Source organism: Leptopilina heterotoma, unplaced genomic scaffold, assembly GCF_015476425.1.
Source record: "Leptopilina heterotoma isolate Lh14 unplaced genomic scaffold, ASM1547642v1 Lhet_7, whole genome shotgun sequence".
Taxonomy (NCBI): Eukaryota; Metazoa; Arthropoda; class Insecta; order Hymenoptera; family Figitidae; genus Leptopilina; species Leptopilina heterotoma.
Genome location: NW_025111161.1, coordinates 50,859 through 74,714, shown reverse-complemented (window position 1 = coordinate 74,714; position 23,856 = coordinate 50,859). Strand labels below are relative to the sequence as shown.

General features: G+C 28.4%; 1 protein-coding gene across 1 annotated transcript in view; it reads right to left on the bottom strand.

The window, feature by feature from the left end:
• Positions 1–23,856, bottom strand: part of LOC122510524 (transcription factor SUM-1) — a 77,684-nt gene that overhangs the window by 26,774 nt on the left and 27,054 nt on the right. The window contains exon 4 of the mRNA XM_043625247.1: positions 13,454–13,532. Within this exon, the coding sequence (XP_043481182.1) occupies positions 13,454–13,532 (79 nt within the window). The remainder of the gene's footprint in view (positions 1–13,453; positions 13,533–23,856) is intronic.

Here is a 23,856-nt window from a genome sequence, read left to right as displayed (position 1 = left end):
AAATTTTTCGAAAAGTTCGATTAAAATTGTACTAAAAATAATTGAATATTGGTTAAGAACCTTGTCCAAATTGTTTTTACATACATAATTGAATTCTTTTTGGAAATTTTATTAAAATATATACAAAATTATTGAATAAAGAAAATTTTTTGAAAATAATTGAAATTTTGCAATGAATTTTATTAAAATTTTCGAAAATAATTGAATTTTATATTATTACTTTTGAAAATAATTGAATTCTTGTGATGAATATTGTTATTCATGAAAATAATTAAATCCCTGAAAAGAATTTAAAAATTTATGAAAATAATTGAATTATTGCTAAGAATTTAATACCTACCAAATTTTTAAATATTTGATTTTTTCAAAAAAAAAATTATGCAAATTCTATTTTACATAATTGAATTCCTGTAAAATTTTTTTTTTGGAAAATAATTGAATGTTCGAGTAGTATATTATAAAAAAATTTTTTTTAATAAAATTCATTGAAAAATTCAATTATTTTCATAAATAATAGTATTCATCACAAGAATTCAAGTATTTTCAAAAATTTTAATAAAATTCATTGCAAAATTCAATTATTTTCATAAATAATAATATTCATCACAAAAATTCAATTATTTTCAAAGATTTTAATAAAATTCATTGAAAAATTCAATTATTTTCATAAATAATAATATTCATCACAAGAATTCAATTATTTTCAAAAATTTTAATAAAATTCATTGCAAAATTTCAATTATATTCAAAAAATTTTCTTAATTCAATGATTTGATCAATATTCTACTATTTTAATACAATTTTCCAAAAGAATTCAATTATTAAAATTCCTGATAATAATTGAATTTTGTTATTCATTTATAAAGGTAATTTTAATAATGACGACAATTTTTTTTAGATTTTTTGAAAATAATTGAATTTTTGCGAAGAATTTTATTAATTTTGAAAATAATTCAATTCTTCTAATGAATATTGTTATTTATGAAATTAATTGAATTTTACAATTATTTTATAAAAATTCCTGAATATAATTGAACTTCGGCGATGAATTTTTCTATTTATAAGAATAATTTAAATTTTATGCAAAAAGGTACAAAAATTCAGAATTTTCTTATAAATTCTCAACATTCAATTTTTTTCCAGTACTTTTAATAAAAAAATCCCTGACTTTTCCTGATCTGTGTCAACCCTGAGTACAGTTTCTCTTTATTTCACCCAAAAATGACAAATAACCATTAATGTAATTATTGTAAAATTTCGACTACAATTTACATTCATGTGTAAATGCTTTAACAACAGGAATTGTGTTTTATTTGCAATAAAGTGCATTCGTTGGAGCGTTATCTGGACCACACGGAGTACGCAAATATATATCTTTCCAACGAGTGTGTCAGGGGAAATCGTCCTCCTCTTGAAGGATTTGAATAGCGCTTTCCAAAAAGGCAAACTCGTTCGAAGTGGCTGCTTTTCACATGGGAAAATATACATAAAAAAATATCAACCTTTCTGTGTATCTATTACGAATATCGAATGTCAATGCAAACATTGCCCGAATAGTTATGCTGTGTTGAATTTGGCTCCGATCCATGAGTTATATTATCTCCTCTCTACCAGTCAGTAGTGATACTACTCCCATACCTGCCATACCATTTCAATACAATTCCCGTTCAACAAACACTAACTCACTATAATTTCGTTATTTATGTACAATTTACTTTAAATATTGTCCATTCAAATAATTAACGGCAGGCAACTGAATTATCCTTTATCAGCCATTGCTTTTTTTCCTGAAACTTGCCGGCTATAGATTCGTCTATACTCACCGGATCAATTAAAGTATATCAAAAAGCTCTTTATTAGAGCTATAAAAAAAAATTGACAAGAAAAATATACTGCAGGTTTTGCACTCGATAATTAATTTTTAGAAAAGTGGCGAAAAGTAGCATTCAAACTAAAAAAAAAAAAATAGTAAAAAAGTACCTAACGAAAAATTAAACTTGACGACCAAAAAAATTCGTTCTAGACACTTCACAAAGTTGACAAAAATTCCATTCTATATTTTATTTTCCTGACTTTTTCCTAATTTTCATTAAAAATATTTCCTTCTTTCTTATTCTGCTGATAAATTGAATTCCTACAACGAATTTTATTATTCACAAAAGAATTTAAAAATATTTAGCAAAATAATTAATTCTAATGAAGAATTTTATAAAAATTATTAAATAATTCATTTCATTCGACTAATTTTATGCAAATTTTAATGTTAATCATTGAATTTCTGACAAATTTTTATTATTCATGAAAAGAATTGAATTCTTACGAAAATTATTACAAACCATTTTTAAAACAATTAAATTCTGTTTGGAAATTTTATGAAAAGTAGATATTGAAAATGATATATTAAATTGCGAAAAGTTTTTAAAAATAATTTAATTTTATAAAGAATTCTATTCAAATTTTTGAGAATAATTGAATGTCTCTGAGGCATTTATTAATTTTTTTTTTTAAATAATTGAATTCCTAATAAGCATTTTATCATTTATGAAAATAATTCAACTCTTGCAAATGATTCAATTAGAATTTTTTAAAGTAATTGCAAATATCAAAGAAGAAATTTATTATTTTTAAAAATAATTGAATTCTTGTGATGAATGTTGTTATTTACGAAAATATTTGAATTTTGCAAAAAATTTGATTGAAATGCCTCAAAATAATTAAATTTTTGTGAATAATTTTGTTAATTTTCGACATAATTGAATTCTTTCGAAGAATTATTTATCATAAATAATTAAATTCTTAGGAAGAATTTTATTAAAATCTAAAAGAATAATAATTGAATTATTTTAAAAAAATTGAATTAAAATTCCATTTGAAATAATTGATTTCTTTTGAAAAATTTTATTAAAGTATTTTAAAATAATGGAATTTTAGTGAAAAATTCTAATATTTTTGTAAAAAATTGAATTCATCAAAAGAATTAAAAAAAACATTTTTAAATATTTAATTTTTTCAAGGAATTTAAATTCAATTTTTATGAATAATTACATTTTTCGGATGAGAAATTTCTATAAAATTGTATTGAAAATAATTGAAATCCTACGATGGATTTTATTATTTATGGAAATAATTGAATTCCTGAAAAAATTTTATCAAAATTTTCAAAAATAATTGAATTCCTTAGAAGAATTTTATTATTTATTTAAATAATTAAATTATTTCGAAAAATTTTATTAAAATGTTTAGAAAGAACTGAATATCTGTGAAAAATTGTATTATTATTGCGAAAATGATTGAATTCTTCATACGAATTTTATGAAAATTATTTTAAATAATTGTTTTTTTCGAAATATAATAAATATTATGAAAATTTAAAATAAATAATTGAATTTTTGTGGAAACCTTTATTTGTGAAAATAATTGAATTTTTTGATTAATTAATTTAAAATAATGTTAAAAGTAATTAAAATTCTTTGATGAGTTTTATTTATGAAAATAATTGAATTCTTGCTTAGAATTTTATCCAAATTTTTTTTTAAAAATTGAATTTCCATGAAAAATGTTATTATTAGTAAAAGTAATTGAAGTATTGTGAAGAAATGTATAAAAAATTTTAAATAATTGATTTTTTCGAATTTTTTTGTAAATTTTGCTCTAAATTGATTAAATTTCTGAGGAAATTTTATTATTTATGAAAATAATTGAATTTTGTATGAATTTCATCAATTTTTTTTAAATAATTGATTTTTTTGCGAAATTTTATAAAAAGAGTAGGTATTGAAAATAATTGAATTTCGAATATTTTTTGAAAATAATTGAATTTCGAATATTTTTCGAAAATAATTGAATTTCGAATATTTTTTGAAAATAATTGAATTTTGAATATTTTTTGAAAATAATTGAATTTTGAATATTTTTTGAAAATAATTGAATTTCGAATATTTTTCGAAAATAATTGAATTTCGAATATTTTTTAAAAATAATTGAATTGTAAAAAAAACAGAAATATTAGCTTTTACTGACTAAAATCAAACAAAAGTACCCAAATAGTATCTTAACGTAAAAAAGTAGTAAATAGTAGATTTTAGTAAATGAGTTAGAATCCTGATACTCTAAAGAAATTATTGATCTAATATTTAATAAATATATTTTCCTTTAATAATAAATTTAGTTAAATAATAGTTTTTTGTTTTCATATTAAAAAATTAAATACCAACAACTTGTTTACAGATGCTACTAAATGGATTAATTATTTATTGTACCAGAAATAAAATTGTATTCATAAATCTTGTCTTTTCTGAATGTAACTGTTTTATGTGCAATTTCGTACTTCCAAGTTAGAGTGGCATTACATGAATTTTACTGCCGCGCAAATGACGCTTGTTTTGGAACGAATCCACGATTTTCGCCGATAATGCATTCACCGCAATTTGGCAAAGTTCGTTCGTCCGCATGACCGTCCCACCGACACTTTCTTTACATACTGGAATTTTCAAATTACACTTCATCACCATTTTCAATTCAAATGTTTTTTTTTTATTTAATTTTATTTATAACTGTTTATTTATTGCCCTCATTAACAATTGTATGGTTTAATTTATTACACACTTTATTTATATCCGATAATTTATTTCATTCATTGTTATTCTCTAATAATAACAATCCATCTTGGAACTATTTTTTACAGAAAAAAAAGATTATTTATTCACAAAAGGATTTATAATATTTTTTTTTAAGTTATATTTTGAATAATTTTATAAAAAATTTTATAAAAAAGAGTAGACAATGAAGAAATTATACGTTGTGAAATGTATATTAGATTACAATAAGAATTCTTTAAAATTTAGCACTTGTTTCTGGCAAATTGCAAGTATAACGGTTTCTTCCCACAGTAGTTGGAAAAAGAGGCTTCTTTTTTTTTATTCTCAAAACATATGTGTACCGTCAGTTAATTGCCGTCATTCTTGGGCACTCTTGGCGTTTAGAAAACTCGCGCGAGACTTGAGAACTGAAAGTAGGTGGATGGTAAAGTCGGTGTGTTTGAAGAACACTCGAGAAACACGAGAAAAATGTCGACGACCCTTCTATGAAGAGATTTTACCACAAAATCTGTCCATCAATATTTACCCTTCACCATGTACTCCAATATCCCACTTTTGATTGCAACAAATTGCTGTATTGACTTTTCATCAATATCAAACAAAATGCTCCACAATTTTCTATCTAGTTTTTAAATGTATTGTAACACATATTGTTATCTATTTATTGCCCACTACAAATACTGCTTAATACTTTTAGCACTGATTCGAAAACCCTCTCTTTGCTGAAGAAAACATTGCAACAAATTTAAAAGAAAAATATTAATTTCATCCATAGATATTGAGCTTTTTGTAAGTGGGACATACATGTCCGAGAATCGTTAAAACGTCAATGAATAGTAAATAAATTTTTTTAATCAATAGCTTTTAGATACTTTCTGGTCAATATATTTTTGAAGCCCTCTCTTTGTCGAAGAAAACGTTGCGCCAAGTTTGAATGAAAAATATTAATTTCATCCAAAGATATGGATCTTTTTCTAAGTGGGACATACATGTCCCAGAACCGTCAAAACGTCAACAAAACGTAAATAAATTTTATTTTTTTCTAGGAAAAGAAGAATTAAAATAAAATTAACCCTTTCAAACTTTAAAATTCAGGTTTTAAAATTTGTATCTGCATGAAAAAAATTTAGTGCGACTAGATTAAGAATTTAGATGTCGGAGGGAAATTTTTTGCATGTTAAGAAAATTAAAGAGCAATAGCACAGTGTAAAATTTGTTACATCGATCTTGGGAATATTGCAAATACGTGCAAATGGCTTTATGCACCAGATATGGCAATGGCGGTTTAACGTTTAAGTTTGCCAAAACTAATAATCCAAGTTTCCTTTGCTTTCAAATGTTCCTTTTAACGGCATAGCACATGCTTTGCATAAGTGAATAGAGAGGCATAAAACCGTAAAGTTTTTTTTAAAGTGGTATATGCTTTTTTAAAAAAGAACAAAGAAGTAAATTTTTCCTCATGTTTACAAAATGTTGTTTTATTGTTTTATTGGCTTTTGTTCAAATTACTACATCACAAAACTAAATTTATTATGCAGATAATTATTAAAACGTATAACGATACAATAAAATGAAAATGAGTAATGTAATAATAAATAATCAATTAAAAAATTCCGATATTGCATATTATATGCTCAATTTCCCGAGATAATTACGTTGTACTAAAACATTGAGTAGATATATACATATATGTCTGCATAATTATATTGCAAGAAAGACCTAGATTGATGCTTATGCGCCGATTATATATAGTCAAGTTCCTAAAGCCGAGCAGAAGATCACTAAACTGACAATCCAACAACTACAAGCACATGATTATAATAATTCTCCATGTTCAACTATAATCACTCTCCCCTAAGATAAAGTACAAAATATATTCCTTAAAATTGAAGGAATGAATATACACTTTAATTTGAATTTTTCATCTCCAACTTTTCCACATACCAGAATTATATTCCGAATAGTAAAACATTTGAATATTTAAAAATCCTAACAAAAAAGGTTTTAAAAAAAATAATAAAAAAAAAAATTGTAATAGTTAGTAATTATGAAAAAATGCTGGTTTTTTTAAATAAAAGTGTTTAAGGAACATAAGTTTGTTGTGACTTCTGTATTTCAAAAGAGCTTGAGTCATTTTCAAAATTCCTGATTTAATTATTTTGAAAATAATTTTGAAAATTATAAATTAAGTTCGAATAAAATATATCCTAGTGCTAATCAATATTTTACGGAAAAAAGTAGACAAATCGATACTCACAATGTCTCCACATGACATTTTATATTTATTAATTTATCATATAAAATCCTCTTCACGTTATGTGTATGTGTGCTCTCGTGTTGAATAAAAAAGAAACTGAAAAAGTAACAACCGCTCGTCAATCAGTGCCCTTCAATAGACTTTATATATTGAAACCTTGACACTCCCCTTGATAAAAATCTAATAAAATCCTCTGCGGAATAGAAAAAACACAAATTGTCACTGAATTTACGATTATAGATAAGAAAAAGAAAAAAAGGATTTATTAAAAATTGAATAATAGAAACAAACAATTAGAAATGTAAATAATTCTATAAACTAACTGATTACAGTTAGTAATAAATGTTAATAATAAAATTAAATAAAATTAACAACTCAAATTGATTGTCCCATAGACCTTGAGTAAAATAATAATTAATCAGAAGCAACGACGCTGAAAATAGCTGTCGAAGAATACATTAATAACTCATGTCAGAAAGCCTTAATTCGATAATAGTAAAACCAATGCTACGTTGTCGACCTTATGAGTTCAGTGTGTATAAATATAGTATACACATATATAAATATTTCTCAGGGACGTTTAAATGTACTCTTTATTAAAGCGTCCTGTAAGGAGAATGTATAGCACTGCAGAAACTCTTGGGTGGGCTATCTATAGACGTCTCTTGTAACCGAATAGGAACTGGATGTCACTCAAGCTTGACAAAACTCATTAATACCGATCTGCTTAATGCTTCGTCGCGTGTCCAGCATTAATCTGCTTAAAAATACACGCATCTTGTACTAACACCTTCCTTATCCTATATAGCGTTCAACCTTTTTTCTTCTTCTTTTATAGCATTCCTACCCTCGACTAGTCTTATTCGTTCAATTTTCAACAAGAAGAGCTTTCGTCGAAATTGCCAAGCATTCATCATCTTCCCTAAAGCAATGACATGTGACAAGTTAAATTTGCCAAAAAGTCCTTCATTAATGTTATGTGTCTAATGTTGACTGTGTAAATGATATAGTTATAATCATCGGCTGTAGATTTGTTTTTTAGTTTGAGGGAAATATTCTATTGAATCAACAACATTGTCGCCAAAATCATTAGAAAATTTTTAATTTAAAAGCATATGCAGTTCGAATTTTTAGATCTTAGAATTGTAATGTAGCATATCTTGTTAGAATTAAATATTTATTTGGCTTAGTAAATAACTGAATATCCTCAAACCACATTTCTGTCTTATTCATCAGACATAGGAACCAGAATCTTCATGATTCCGAATTAAATCTAGAGATTATCCTGAAAATCCTAATCCTGAAACTGTATGAAAACTTTCCTATTATCACCCTGGCTAGACATCAACAATAAAAATTTTGTTCTATAAACTACTAATCAACTATATCTGAATTACAAAGTAGTCCTAAATAATTTAAAATCTGTAAGAAATCCACAGATTATTGTCTTATTCCTGTTTAATTGCTGATGAACAATGTATGTCTTACGCGAAATATTGAAATAACCAGAAACATGATCCCTTCATGATAGAGTACGATTTAATGTCAGACCAAGATCCTTGACAGCCCTACTAAATAAATCTAATATGAACCAAAAATTTATTTTACTTAAATCTAGGTTGACACTTTATTGTGTGTGAACAATATCAGTTTCTATTAAATATGTTACGCAATGTTGCTGTAAACCTTGTGGCATTATCGTCAAATAAATTTATTTCAATTCGAAATTAAATTAGCTTCTCTAGTGATACGATCAATTAATGAATTTTTACCATAGTTTGTTCTATGAAATGCCACTGAAAATAATGTATAACGTCTAATAAACATTCTAGGAACAGATAAATTCACCATAAATAGGAGTGAAGGGCAATAGATACGTTCATCAGTCTGTACAAAAAAGACATATCAGAGAAATGAAATCTAGAAGTCAAAAGAGGAATATTCATTAAAGTCCTTAAATCCTCATAATCATGCGTACAATCAAAAGGAATATTAAGTATTCTTGCAGCAAATCTAAGAAATTTATTTTGAACACGTTCAATTCTGATTGAAGACATAAAAAGGAGACCAGATTCTACATGCTTCAATTATTGATCTAATAAGAGTCAAGTATAATATTCTTATTGTTGCAAGACCACGAAATACTGAAACACATCTTATTATAAGCCCCAAAGATTTTGAGGTCCTTGAGACTATTTCAGTAACGTGATCATTAAAATTTACTGGTGAACAATACATACCTAAATCACGCACCCTAGTTACTCTCTCCAAGTTCTGACCATCAATAGTGTAATTATATGAATTAACTCTACCTTTAGAAAAGGAAACATAACATTGTTCTATATTGATACTTAAATGATTTTTACCACACCATTTTTCTAGCCTCTTCATATCCTATTGCAGATCTAAAGTGTCCTTTTCTACTGTAGATGAATTAATTATTTTTTAACATTTAAGATCATACGCATAGAGTAAGAAATAGGAGTGCCTGAAGCACTTGTACATCATTCATAAATAAAATGAACAGTTCAGGACCCATTTAAATATAATGTTATTTGTTTACAGACGAGACATTCTAATGATTTAGTCAGGACACAAATTATTGAAAATGGTCTAAGATCAGATGGTTTCCTAGGATTAGTTATCTTGGGAATATGTCTGACATTAAAATAAAGCGAAGATGTCATTAAACTAATTACAATAGGTAAGATTATTAAGTGAACTTCTATGAATTGCAGTGACAACGACTTTTGAATTTTTGTGTTCAGTTATCAAACCACTTAACAGTACGAAAATAATAATATTATATACGTATATGCTTTTAAAATACTTCATTAATGATTTGATCCCCTTATGCTAAACATATGTATGTCGCAAAAGTTTTAACGCTTTCCACCACAGACACAGTTTTTATTTGAATAATAATAATGCATGCTAGTTTGCATCTCTCTTTTATAAGGTTCGATGTTGCATAGCGTGACTCATATTATTTTTTGCTTCACATTCTTCGGATCTTTTATTCAGAGAGCGGATGGTCTTGAAGAAACAATTTGTTTTCTTGACAAAAAATTGTCACATGGCGTATTTTGTAGATGACAAGAATAGAAAAACAGTATAATAATTCAATTATAAGGAATTTTATTTTCATGGTCTCAAGTTTTGCGAAAAATGAAATATGGAAATTGCAACATTAATGCGCAACATATTCATAAATTTTCTTATTTAAATATAACAAATTTTCCTCACTTACATTTTAATATTTCCCTTTTTACTACAAAGTTGGAAAATTACTAAAATTCCTTCTGAGGTATTTCGTTCTTTATGCAATTAGAAAAAGAAAATAGAAAAAAAATTAAAGTCTTGCTTGAGATTGATTAATTTTCTGAGACAATTTCTCAAGTACTAAGGACTCGAATATTTGGGTTTTTAATGAACTCGGAAAATAAGGTTCATCAAAAGAAATAAATTTTATTAGGGTCTAACGTGCTTCAGATAAATGTCTCTCAAATTAGGATTTTCAGATGTATTAGTAAATCTTTGCAAGAGACGTGTACATCTAGAAAGGTTGACATCAAACTCCAATATTCAAGTTAAGTAGGTTCATTAAATAGGTTATATGCTCGTCAAGGAGTATACGAACTTTCCTAATTACATGTGATATTACAAGGGCGAAGCAAGTCATTTTTTTTTAATTCCCAATTAATAACATCCCTTTGATTTATGTCGCAAATTTTATTATTTCAAATATTCATGAATTTTGTATATTATAAAGTCTGATAAGTTTGTGGAAGATTGTAAATTAATGTTCCATTAAAAATGAATGGCTATGAGAAAATCAGAATCTTGGAATTCATCCCTTGAAGTTAACATTTGAATTTTGTGTATATTCATATTTTTTAAACAAACATTTGTATATAAATTAAGAAGTATGAACAATGAGAGATCTTTTCTGAAATTAGTGCTGTAGGATTTAAATGTTTCTCATTTTTTATTAAAATCTTAATTTGTGCAGATATAATATAGGTAGAGCCAAAAGGAACTTAGACTTGAAATGTTGTATCTTGTTAGGGGAAAATTTAAATGGTGAAAATTTATGTAGGTCGTATAACGCTCGAGGAGACTTGCAGTTGTGTCCAAAACCGCAGGCTTACACAGAAAGCCTGTCTACAACGGTATTCTGCTGCAATTGGGATTTCACAGTTAAACCTCAGAAACCTTAAATCAAATACATGTCTACCATTTTGGCATTTTATCAATTTTGTCCTTCACATTGTAAAGAATTTTACTGTTCATTGAATTTCAAATTGCATTAATTTTACAATAATTATTTATTCACAATTTTTATAAATGAGTGAAGATTTATATCCTTTCATATTGGCACCGTTGTCGTAACCTTCGCCACGACAGATCTTCAGTCTCGTCTTTAATTCAATGTTATTTCCATAATTCCATTTAATAAATTTATTATAACTTCTGATAATCTGTAACCAGTTGAATCATTAACCAACATAAATTCTATAAACTTTTCGCAAACAGTTTTTTGTTTTCATTTTTTGATTCAATTTTATCACTAATGGTAATTGTTCCTCACGGCTCAAGAGTACAGTCAGCAATTATAGAAAAATCTTTTGCCGTTTGAGTAGCTTTTACATTTTGATATTTAACTTGTTTGATGAGAATGTGTAAAAGTTCGTTACAAATATTTTTGCTGCAGTAATATACTATTATTCTAAATACATATATCCTCTTTATTTGTATGAAGTTTGTTCAAAATATTTATAGTGTGGAAAAAGAAGACTTTGTCATAGAATAAAGTTACAATTGAAATTAATTTAAAATTGATATTTACCACGTTCTTAGAACCTTCCTAAAATATTCCAGTGGAGTATTCAATTTTTCCACTCGCATATACTATCCTATCTGGATTAGGAAATTCCAGGATATTCCTAGAACATCCTAACTACGGTGAAAGCCGACGAATGTCCCTAGAGACGTCCGCAGTTTACATATATACTGATGTTATTAGTGGAGAACTTGTATTTGCATTTAATTAAAATTAAATTATTGTTCTAAGAACTACAACCTAGTGTTCAACACACTTCATTCTATGAATGATACATGAAGTTTAATTGATGCATGAAATATATATTGTTTTATTTCGTTTCACACCAACTACTGTTTACATTTACGTTTATTGTTCCTACCGGTGTGGTTCGCAGGTTTTAAATCTTAATGGTTTGAGTTTCTCTTTCTTTCTCGTAAAAGTTTTTCGTCGTTTTTGAATTTTTACGCATCATTGCTAAAACAAGTGTCTCATAAATGCCCTCCCAATGGAGACACTTTAACGTTTAGAAATGTCTCTTTTGTGAATATAATTTTCTTAGACTTGGAGAAATTTTCTTTTCTTCTATTCGTAAAATAGTACATTATCTTTTAAACGTATCTTACGAAAACAAAGAACCAAACTTTTTCGTAGTGCTCCATATTAATTACTCCTAATCTCGACCTGTTTAATTTGGCTCTAAATCCGTTTAACAAAAAAGTTTTTGTTCAAAGAGAAAAATTGTCTTTCCAAATAGATAAACTTGAAAAGGTTTTCGAGTTTTTCAAGCTTTTATAAAAAGGAAATTTTATAAAAGATTTTAAAAAAATTTTTTGATTTAATTAAGTTGGTTGTTTTAATGAAAAATAGGTTTAGTTATTACTTTAGAAGAAAAAAATGAGAGAAAAAAGGGTGAAATTGAAAGAAGATAAAATGATCTTACGGTGATGATTGGCAAAAGGAAGAAAGAGAGAAAAATAGTGTCATCAATATTCGTCAAGACTAGGAGAGCTCGTTTAAAAGGTAGGCGTGATTATACATTGTCAAAGCTTCAGAATCTCTAAGCGTCTAGTAAAACCGACCAACCCTCTTCACTACTTTCTTACTTCTTTTTTTTCCTTTTATTTTCCCACCCTCTCTCTTTCTCTTCCGAAGGAGAGAGCAACTTACGCTTCGTTTTCTTTCTCATCTTTCTACAAGTGTGATTTATGAACCTGACCAGGGAGTCGTCTTCGTTCTCGCGGATATCGTGTGACAAACTCAAGATGCATAATATTGATTGATTTCTTTATTAAAAAAAACTCTCATTTGTTATTCTTTAATTAACTCAATTTTAATTTCAAACAGTAAATATGCCTTAAGTTTTTAAACTTTTATTTACTGGATAAAAATAACTTTCTAATCTATTCAAAACATACGATATTCCCTAAACTAGCCCTTATATTGTTCAAATAATTAAAATATTGTAAACAATTAAATTGTTACAAACATGTAGACTATTAATTAAATAAATAAATTTAATTATATACTAAGTCACTCGGACGTGACATAATGCATTTTAGTTGTGGTAGTTAAATTCTCATTACAGTGAAAAATTATCTTTTTTTCACTATAATTTTTCAAATTGTTTTGCTTTTTTTAGGAAAATTATTATACATTCAAAAATGTTTATTTTCTTTCCAAGAATATTTATTGTAAAAACTGGTAAATTACTTCGTAAACGAGGTAGTGAAATCTCTTGTATTATAGAACTTTAATAAAATGAATAGCACTCACCATTGATTGGTTGAAACCTTGCCAAAGGATCCGAGAATTGTCGAAGTCGGTCCGTAACGTATTGCGGCGAATCTCCATTCTGAAATGAGAAAAATATCACTTTTATTAAAATTGATAGAAATTAGAAAACTCTGATTGCTAAAAAATAGTTAATAAGAAGACAAAAAATTTTTCCTTCGACGAGAATAAAATTTGACAATTTAAGCTTTATATTATAAAAAATGTTTTCGGAACAAATTTAAAATGGGGAAACAATGTCACATTTAAGAACTTAAGAGTGGCCTTATAGTAGTAAAAAAGAAAAATAGTAGTAAAAAGAAAATATTACCTGGGTTCTCGGAGTTAATCCTTATTTACAAATGCTATTGTAGGGTTCGTATTGTTTGTGGTAATTCTTCGTAGTGTAATTTGCCAATTTTGAAAATATTGAAACTAGCTATCGAAAGCTGTGGTATTTGTGATGAAAAACAAAAGTTTAAAAATACCACAGTATTTCAATATTATGAACATAATTTTTTTTTATTCTTTCCATGTGTACTCACGTAGCTCGCTAGTGTGCTAGAGTCTAAACTTTGAGCAAGAATAAAAAAATTCCTCTTGAAACTATTCGTTTAAAGCGCTTTTCAGGATCGTAAACAGAGGATATTTAACGAAAAAAGGAGTCCTTGAGCCATTTCTCAAGCTACTTCCAATGCATTTTAACAAGGCAATAGCTATTCTGCCGAAAAGTACTTGGTTACACGTTCGCCAAATGACTTTGAAAGCTCTCAGGATAATAATATTCCTCTCGTGTTTCAGAGGTACTTAAACTGTCATGAGATATACTTCATGTCGAATCACAGAATCCGAAACTGACGTCTCTGTTTTGAAAGGTCACATCTTCTTCAAAGCTTTAGCGTTGACACACCCATAGCATAACTGCTTTGACATCGCACTTGTGACGACAATATTTTCGGTTGACTTATATATATGTATATGTATACACATTGCTAAGTAGGATCGAATATCCTCCCCCAATGATAATGTCGGGTGTAGAGGCAAAAGATTCTTTTTTTTCTAAGCTCGCGGTATATGCCGCAATTAATGATTAAAAAAAATGTGTCTCGAATAAAAATGCGGATGTGCGCATCACAACCTCGTAAAAGCTGGCTTCGTTAGCCGACGAACTACTAAGCGACGACGCCGCGTTTTGTTTAATGACGCCAACTGTTTTTATAACATCCGAATTCTCAATTGCATTACATACTTTACTTCAAGACAGTTTTACACAATTTTCGCGAAATAAAAAATTGACTCAATTCTTTTTCAACATTTCTGCATTGCTCTGAAAATAGTGAGGAGATATTAATTTTTATTTCTTTAATGTAAAACTTAGTCATGGTCTCTTCAATTATAAAAGAAAGGATATTTTTTTAATTTTTATCCTTTGCTTACAACGTTCAAAAAGTTTCTGACGTTTTTCGGAAAAGGAAAGATTTAAAGTGGTAAGGATTGGGTATGAAAGGGCAGCAAATTTGTCAGAAGAGGGATCAGTTTTTCTAGGATTGGTTACTTGTAAGAAAAACCCAAAAAGGCCGAGTTATTTTAAATTCACAAGGTTTTGAGTGTATCTCAGAGCAATTATACAAGGACGAGTTATTGTTACCCTCGAACAATGACTTTAATCCTAAGAGGATAGGTGATTCTTGCTTGATCAAATATAACATATCTATGACAGCTATTTCTAAATTACCACTCGACATTTTCGAAGAGCGAAGTTACGGTTCTTAGAAAAATACAATTTTCGAAATCATTTTCTTTATAATTTCGGGAAATGTAGAATATTAAGCAAAGGATAATCCGAAAATTTATTCAAGTGTTGTAAATTTTGAGTTTATGTCCTTTCCTTCTTTTGATGAACTTTACATCCGCACACACTCTCTCTCTCTTCTTCCACAGCAACACCTTTGAGACAGGAAGACAGTACTTGTGTTTTTTCGGGAGTTTATTTTTAGAACTTTATTCGGACCATCACACATAACTTACTCATCTGTTTTTCTACTTCTTTCATGTTTGACAGTTCTGACAGTCGGCTATGTCAAAAGTCATTTTAGAAGAAAGAGGAAGTTTATAAGAATCAAGAACTCTGGCGTCCAGACCAAAGTAAATCCAAGTCTTCAAACAGTGAATCTCTCTTGTACATCTTAATTATTTTGTTCCTTCGGGGTTATTTCGGTCAATAATGCAACAATAATTTCGCATAGATTATTTTATTTTTAAGTTACAGTAATAAAAAAATTTCTATGTCCATAAAAAACAATTCATAAGACTAGTGGCAAATTTAGCTCTTGGTGTTATCTGTGGGTACCTTGTCATGAAACAGATCATCATCTGGTCCCAAGGTGTGAAGATCAATTATTAATATATTACAATTTCTATCTCACCTCAAGTCCCACCCCCAGTATCACTAACAATGTCTCTCCCACTGAGACCGAGAGAAGCAGATCAATGTTACGTGACATTCTCCTCCCCCAATTGATATGAATCTCGACAAATCATTATCAGGTTATGTATTTTGCTTTTTGATGGTCAGGGACATTTTTCTGAAAGCTGCAGAATTTTTATGACTTTGTACAGAAATATTCAGGAAATATTATATGCTATGTGGTAAAATCACATAATTATATATAGTATTGTCACTTAAAAAGCTATTTACCGCTATTTTCTTCAAGCAAAAATTTGTCGGTTTTTAGCATAAGATTTAAGACCTTTTGTTTTTTTACACTACCCTAATTTATATGTCACCCAATCTTCTCCTTTTGTTGGAAAAAGCAATAATGAAGTCTCGTGTCAGTCTGATAAGAGCACTAATATAAAGTTCAAGGAGACTCTATGAAAATCGTGAAAAATTCAATTTGTATGCATTTCCATATTTAAATTCAAACGTGAAGTAAGGATTTCTGTGCAAATGTGCAAACGACTATACAGTTGCTCGTTTTGAGACCAAACCAGACTGAATCAAATTCCATCTTATTTTAAAAATATACATATATTTTCAAGAATCTAGTTTTCAAAATACTATAAAATTCAAAAACTGCTCCTGGAAAAATCGATTCCATTTTGATTACGTATATACAGAACAAATTTATAAATATTAATTTGAACATTTTTATTTATTTATATCTTTTAGATTTATAAATAAATGAATATCAAAATCTTTTAAATAAAGGAATATAACGATAGAAATTATTTATTTCATTGCGGGATTAAAAAAGAATATCATTGACACTTTCTTAGGAAACACAAATTTCATAAGATTGAAAGAATACGTCGAACTCGTTCAATAATTTTAGGAAAATGCGCTTTTCGCAAGCGAATTTAGGGCATAATTCAAATAAAGTGGAATATACGGCTTCGTCGCATACTTATCCTTGGAAGTTTATGATATTTACTGGCGCGATTCAAGCAGAATGCTCTCTCGTGGAGTTCTGTTTTAAATGGATGCGTAAATATTGATGCTGAATTCCCGAAAAAAAGGATATTCTCTTCACAAGATTTCATTCTTCTCTTTAAAATTAATGTCTTCGACTTATTCTCCCGAGACATTTATTTTAAATTTAGTTAAGTCGCTTGGAATACAAAAGAATTCGATTTTAATGTTATAATATTTTTACTATTTTAATAAATAATATATTTTTAATTAGCCGTACGGCATTAATTACTATGCCAAGGTTTGTAGTACCGACTACTTCCTAAATGTCTATTGCACACAAAATGTTTTTGTTGTTTCAATATTAAAATTGGTAAAAATGTACTGCTCTATGATTTTTTTAGACAAGATCAATTTATTGTTGGGGTTTAGAAATTAAGGGGTTACGCCACCCTGAACGCATGAAAATTGGATGGTTTTTTAGGGATTTTTTTTACGAAACTATTTAAGTTAGGAATTATTTACATTTATTGCTAATTTAATACATATCTTAAGCTTTATAAATATTTTTAAAAAAGTTGTTTTTAATTAAAAAGGGCGGAGATATAAGCATTGGCGTGGATCAGTTTTTCCGGAGCACTCCTTGATGGTGTACATGATTGGTGTACTTTAGTGTATTATAACTTGAAATTTTGTCAACTTACTAATTAATCAACAATTCCTAAGCCATAATAAAGTTTTTCTAGAATGGAAAGAATGTCGTCCGATTCCTCTTGTTGAGCTCTTTTTAATTTTCTGGCCTCCTTTGTCGTCTCCTGCGTTCTCAGGTTGGCGATAGATACTCGGCATTGGTCAAATTCTTCGCACATTAGCTGTGCATTTGGTCCGATTTTTAAATTTAATACTTCTACTTTAATACTTTCTACCCGGGCACACAGTTTTTGACATTTTTATTTAATATTAAAATTTACGTATAAAACTCAACAATCTTTACTCTGTAGCTCGGAGACATCTCAAAATACTCGTTAAAATATAGACTTTGAAATTAAGAAAGAAAAAAATCAATATTTTGAAAATTCCAGGGTGGGATAACCCCTTAAAAAGATTTTAGTTTTTGACACAGTTATGAATATTTGTATTCAAAAGTAATTATGATTGAAACTACTACAAGTTAATGGGTTAAACTTTCATTGATCTGGGTACAGGGTCACTGGGGGATTAAAGAAAATGAAAGAGCTGACGTCTTGGCAAAAATAGGATCCAAGGGGGTATTGATAGGCCCAGAACCAGCGGTGGCAATAATGCTGTGTTTGGTTATAGGTGCCATCGAAAGATAAGGTCGAAGGGAACATAGAAACATATTGAGCAGAAATTGGGGTGAAAAGGAAAGCAAAGTCTCCGTTGGGGTTAGTACTCAACAGTGGGCGAGCGAGCCATCTTCTGAAACTCGATAAGATCAGAGTTAGAATCGTAGTCTGCTTACGGGTCACGGTCATACATCAGCTTCTATTAAGATAAGCAAACTGTTGATTTGAGTTGTCGGTGTTTTAAAGGAAAGGGAAATAACGAATGAACTTAATGCTTTTAATTGTTATTTTAATAAAAGTCCGGTCGCACTCTGAGCAAGTTAGCAACTGATCGATACAGGAGAGATGCTGGACTTCTGGAGAAGAACAGGGTTCTAAATAAGTTGAATTTAAACAAGCGAACTGAATACTGGTACAATGGGTATTAACCTTGTGACCGTTCTCTGAATAGCAGAACTCCGGATCGTGCTCGCTTAATTAGTTTAGATAAAATTGAGCTCTGTCTTGCATGTTAAATCCCTTAAAATCAATTTCGTAAATTTAGCGCATTGTCTGTCTTAAAAATACAACATTTCAAAATTTTCCAAAGAAAAATTATAATACTGCATATAACTCCTCAAGAGAACTAAAATATTAAATTTCTACTTTTTATCAAAATGGAACGTACCAAGAAAAATTCTTATTTTAGTGCAAATAGCAGATCAGGTTGCACGTATATGGCTATTGAAGTTCTTCAAAAAGAATAATTCATTTTATTCATTCCCCGATGATGAAAAGGTAAATATGCATTTTTTGTGTGAATAACATCCATTAAGTCAGAGTGCATTAAACCAGGAATACGTGGAATCGAGGATAGTGACAGTATCTCGTCTGTCTGTCCTTCTGAGTCTATATTGCAGCGCGCAATTTACGTGAAGAATTAACGAACGCGCATAGCACGCGAAACTCAGAGATACTAATTCGGTCTATTTTTGTTCCTTTGGCAAGATTTACTCTTGAGGGGAGGACTTAACGCGAAAACACAAAGCCCACCTTGTACTTACTCCCTTTTCCAAGACTTAAAGCTTATTTCACTGGTCAGTTTCTTCATTTAAACGTAAAACTGGATTATCTAAAACATTTCTTGAAATAGGGATTCTAATTGCCCTGTGCGATACAACCAAAAGACGAAAAATTGCATCCTGTATGTAGTACTTTAATTACTTGAAACACGTGTGCAACCCTAAACGCCAGACATAGAAGTTTTCTTCATATGGAATAAGTAAATTAATTTTAACAGAACATAAATTGAATTAGAAAATTGTGGTTGCATGAATTTATGGAGGTAATCTGTAAAATAGATGTGTAATCCAAAAAGGTATAAAATTGTAGGACATTTAGGAATATTTTTATAATTTTGTGTTTCCCTCTTGGACATGACATGAGTATTTCCTAGCAATCAATCATTGTATCAATCAAAAATAGTTGTGCTTAGCACTTACTACACTGGATCATGTGGTAAATCCAGCCATGCTGGACAAATTTTATTCTTTTATTTTTTAACAAATCACATTTCCTTTGCGCTGCTAAAATTTTAACATTTCAGGACACCCACGCTTTTAATTTATATTGTAAACTTTGGTCATAAAACCTGAATATTCACATGCTACTGTAAAGACTAAAATTTCGCACAAGCAGAATTGATACACTGAAAGTAGCCTAATTCTGTTTTGATACCAAATGATAAAGATAAGTTTGTCCAAAATTGAAATCAGATCAGTTTTTCAAAATTCAAAATGTCGAATACAGTTTAAGATGAAACTTTTCGAAACATTCTTATCGCTTAGTAGGTTTCTTCAATAAATGAACACTAAATTTTTTTAGATGGTAAATCCATCTAAGTGTTATGTCATGACCTTTTCGAGAAAGAAAAATATTGATCTCTTTAATTATTCTGTTGATAATCATCCACTTGATAGAGTTAATACTATAAAGGATCTGGGTATTTATTTGCATAGTTCTTTAAAATTTAATACTCACATTGACACAATTGTAAGAGAATCAAATCGTTGTATAGGTTTTATTATACGCGCTTGTCGAAAGTTCAATGTTATATCTGCGATTGAATCTTTGTTTTATGCAATGGTCAGAACAAAATTGGAATATGGTTCTGTTATTTGGCGCAAAATAGCGCAATTTTTAGTTGACTTAATCGACAAATGTAAAAAACTTTTCTTGAAATTTATTTATTATAAAAAACATCGTCAATTCCTTTTGCCTGGTTCTGACTACAATGAATTCTGTACCTTATTTAATGTACAAACACTTGAGGAACGAAGATTGGTTGCATTCTCTACATTTTTTTCAAGATTTTCAGGACAATTTTTGATTGTCCATATTTATTATCTCTTATACCTATTCTTGTTCCTCAACGTTGTCTTAGGTCTAGTAATCCATTTTACACCATCGGGTGTCGATCATTGAAGGGTACTATAGTTGGTGATATGTGTGAGGCTCTAAATACTATGTGCAGCGACAATGAAATTGATTTATTTTGTATTTCTTTGAAAGAATTTTCCAAATCACTTTCTGACTTTATGCATCATTCTCGTGTCACTACGAACACTTAATTGATTGAAATAGATTAAGTACATTAATTAATTTTATTTTTGTTATATATAATCCTGTAATTGGTCTTCTGACTGTTGGATTTATTTCAATAAACAAATAAATAAATAAACTCCCAAAAATCCCTAAATGAAGGAAGGAAGGAAGTGAAAACTTTAAAAATCTGACTACAATGTCAATTCTAAAGCTAGATTAAGATCCAGCGCGTCAAATTGTCAAAAAGAAGAAAAAAAAGAGATGATTTCAAATTTTGAAATATTGAAGCGCGTGGAGTGTATAGAGATGATTCGGTTACAAGAATAAAAGTAAGATTGAAGAAGGGAACACGATGAAAATCGAAAAGTTGTTGACAAAGAATGAGGAAAAATTAATATTGGAACAAAAAAAGCAATAGGAAAAGATGTCAAAGAGAAACTAAAGTCGTAGGTGGTGAACATAAAGCTAAAGAAGAGAAGAAAATTATTAGAAGATCTAGAAAGAATTGATGTTTATGGAACCTGATAAGGTAAAGGAAGGGAAAAGTTACTGGGAAAAAATGGTAAGTTCACTGATGAAAAAAGAAATAACTTGTTAAGTGGATAATGGTTAGGATAGGTGGATGCATAATAGAAGGTGTTGAGGGTTGGAAGATGAGAGAGGATGGAGCACAATAGATGAACTTGCAGGTTGGTAAAAGAGTGAGAAGTGATGAAAATGCAGAGATGGTTATAAGAATGGGCAGTCTGCGCTTGAAACTTAAAAGTTTTTGGATATGAATGAAATGAAAGCTGAGGTAAAAGTAAAGTTGTAAAGAAATGTCATTAAAATACTATCTTAAATCCAGCATTAACATTATAAACAGGTCTCTGTTGTGCTCAAGCCTAAAAACTTGTATTTCTATTTTATTATTCACTTACAAAAATTAAAAGTAAATAAAAATATTTAATATTTAATATATAATACTCCATTTTGCCTTTAATGTTGTCTTTGAAGTTGAAAATTGTAAGGCATAAATTTTTCCTTGCCCGCATGGGGATTTTGAATCTGTTGGCTACGTGAATTCACAGGATAGTTGGTGGGCAAATTGGAGAATTTTTTGGCGACATCATTGTGATTTATCGTCTCTGTTAGTTCGTCGAGAAGAACAAGAGTTATATTTAGTGGTCGGATAGGCAAACGCGTGTCGGGTTTACTCGGGAAATATATTTCATTGTGTAATCCCTGCAAAGAAGAATCCTAAGACAACCAATGTAAATAGATATGGCCACCAAGCGCGAAAACATTTCACTCACTCTCTCTCTCTCTCTCTCTCTCTAAAATTCTCCACGAAGCAACGCGAAAATCTCTTTCTCCATGACCCTTTTAATTTCGCTGGAAAATTTTTGCGGTCGTTGCACTCTCACATTGTCCCCACAACATATCCTCTTTAACTTTCACAGGTGACTTTCACAAACCCGCGCACTCCTTCTCATTCTATTGGAAAATTCCACGTTGTTATGTAAATTGCAAAACACTTCTGACAATTTTCCGAAACATGAAATTCTTTGCATAGAAGTGACAAATAGCTTGGAAAAGTAATTAAAATTGATGTTCTCAAACTGATGTAGATCGAATCGATTAAAAACTTATTTCAAGGTCAAATCTTCTAAATTCCAAACACTTTTATAATTCATTTGATAATATTTATAAATTTTATAATTCATAAATTAACTCAACGAAATCTAAATTAATTCTATCTTAAATTATGCTTTCTTTTAAAATAAATACATTAGCAAAATATCTTTTAATAGAACAAAGTATATATCTGAGAACGCGTATATATGTGTATGTAATGAAAATAAAGAATAAAAAGATATCGATAAAATTCTTTACTTAAAAATAAAACTAGAATTTCGTCTATATAAATTTGATAGATTTATTATTTCATTTATTACCTGTTTTACGATAAGTGAAGCACAACGTTCTCTATACTTAGAAATCGTCAAATTTTAGTTTATTATTGATTTCAAATTGTTCGTAAAACTTCTCAAAATATATAAGATTTTTATTTTTATATATTTTTTCATCATACAAAATTATTCTAAAAGATATGAAAATTTAAAAAAAAAACTTTTTTTTCAGAAACTTTAAAAACTGTATTTTCTCTGAAAAATTATTGTCTTATTTAAAATATAAATTATAGTAAAAAAGACCTCCAAAATAATCAAGACTCTTGGCCTTAATTTATGAGATAAAAAGAGCTATGAATTTTAATTAGCTCTTGAATGTAATTATATTCTTAATTTCGCAATTTTTTATTACAATGTTTAGGAAGCTTTTAAAAATACACGTTTATATTAACAAAAATTTTAATTTTTATTCCAATTTTTCATATTGAAGAATTTAATTATAATTTTTTGAGAATAGTTTTTTGATTTCTAGTATTAGCGAATTTAAATTAGTGGAAATTCTAAAAAAGAAACAGAAATAGTAGTTTTTAGTGGCTAAAATCTAAAAAAAGATAAGTAGCATAACGTAAAAAAGTAGTAAATAATAGGTTAAATTTTTTTTAAAACAAATTTTTGGCGTATTGCGATAAGTACACAAATAATACGTTAAAATTTACAATATATGACTTTTTCTGATGAAAAGAAAAAAAGCGTCAAAAGATTATAATTTTTGTTTAAGAATGTTTTTACTTGATTATAAATTAATTTTCAATTAACGAAAATCAAAAGTTTTTACTCTTAATTATTTACTATTATAAAATTATTAAATAAAATTTGTTTTTGACTTCAGGTAATTAATTAGAATATAACATATATTATAAATTAAAATGTCCCGAAAATGTGTTTGCCTTAGTATAAATTTCAACTATTTTCTACTTTCATAAAATTAACTTCGACTTCTATGGTCTTTATATCAATTTAATCACAAAGAGATGACTCTGTAAGTTTGTCCCAGTTTTACCTGGTCCGTGAAACTCAAAGAGGAAAAATTTGCATATTCACAGAGAATTTAATTAACTTTACTTTATTCTTTCTACTTGACTTTCGTGCAGTTAGAGAATATCTCAAATATTTCATTTTTTATGTCTGTCAAATATTTTTTTTTACGCAAAG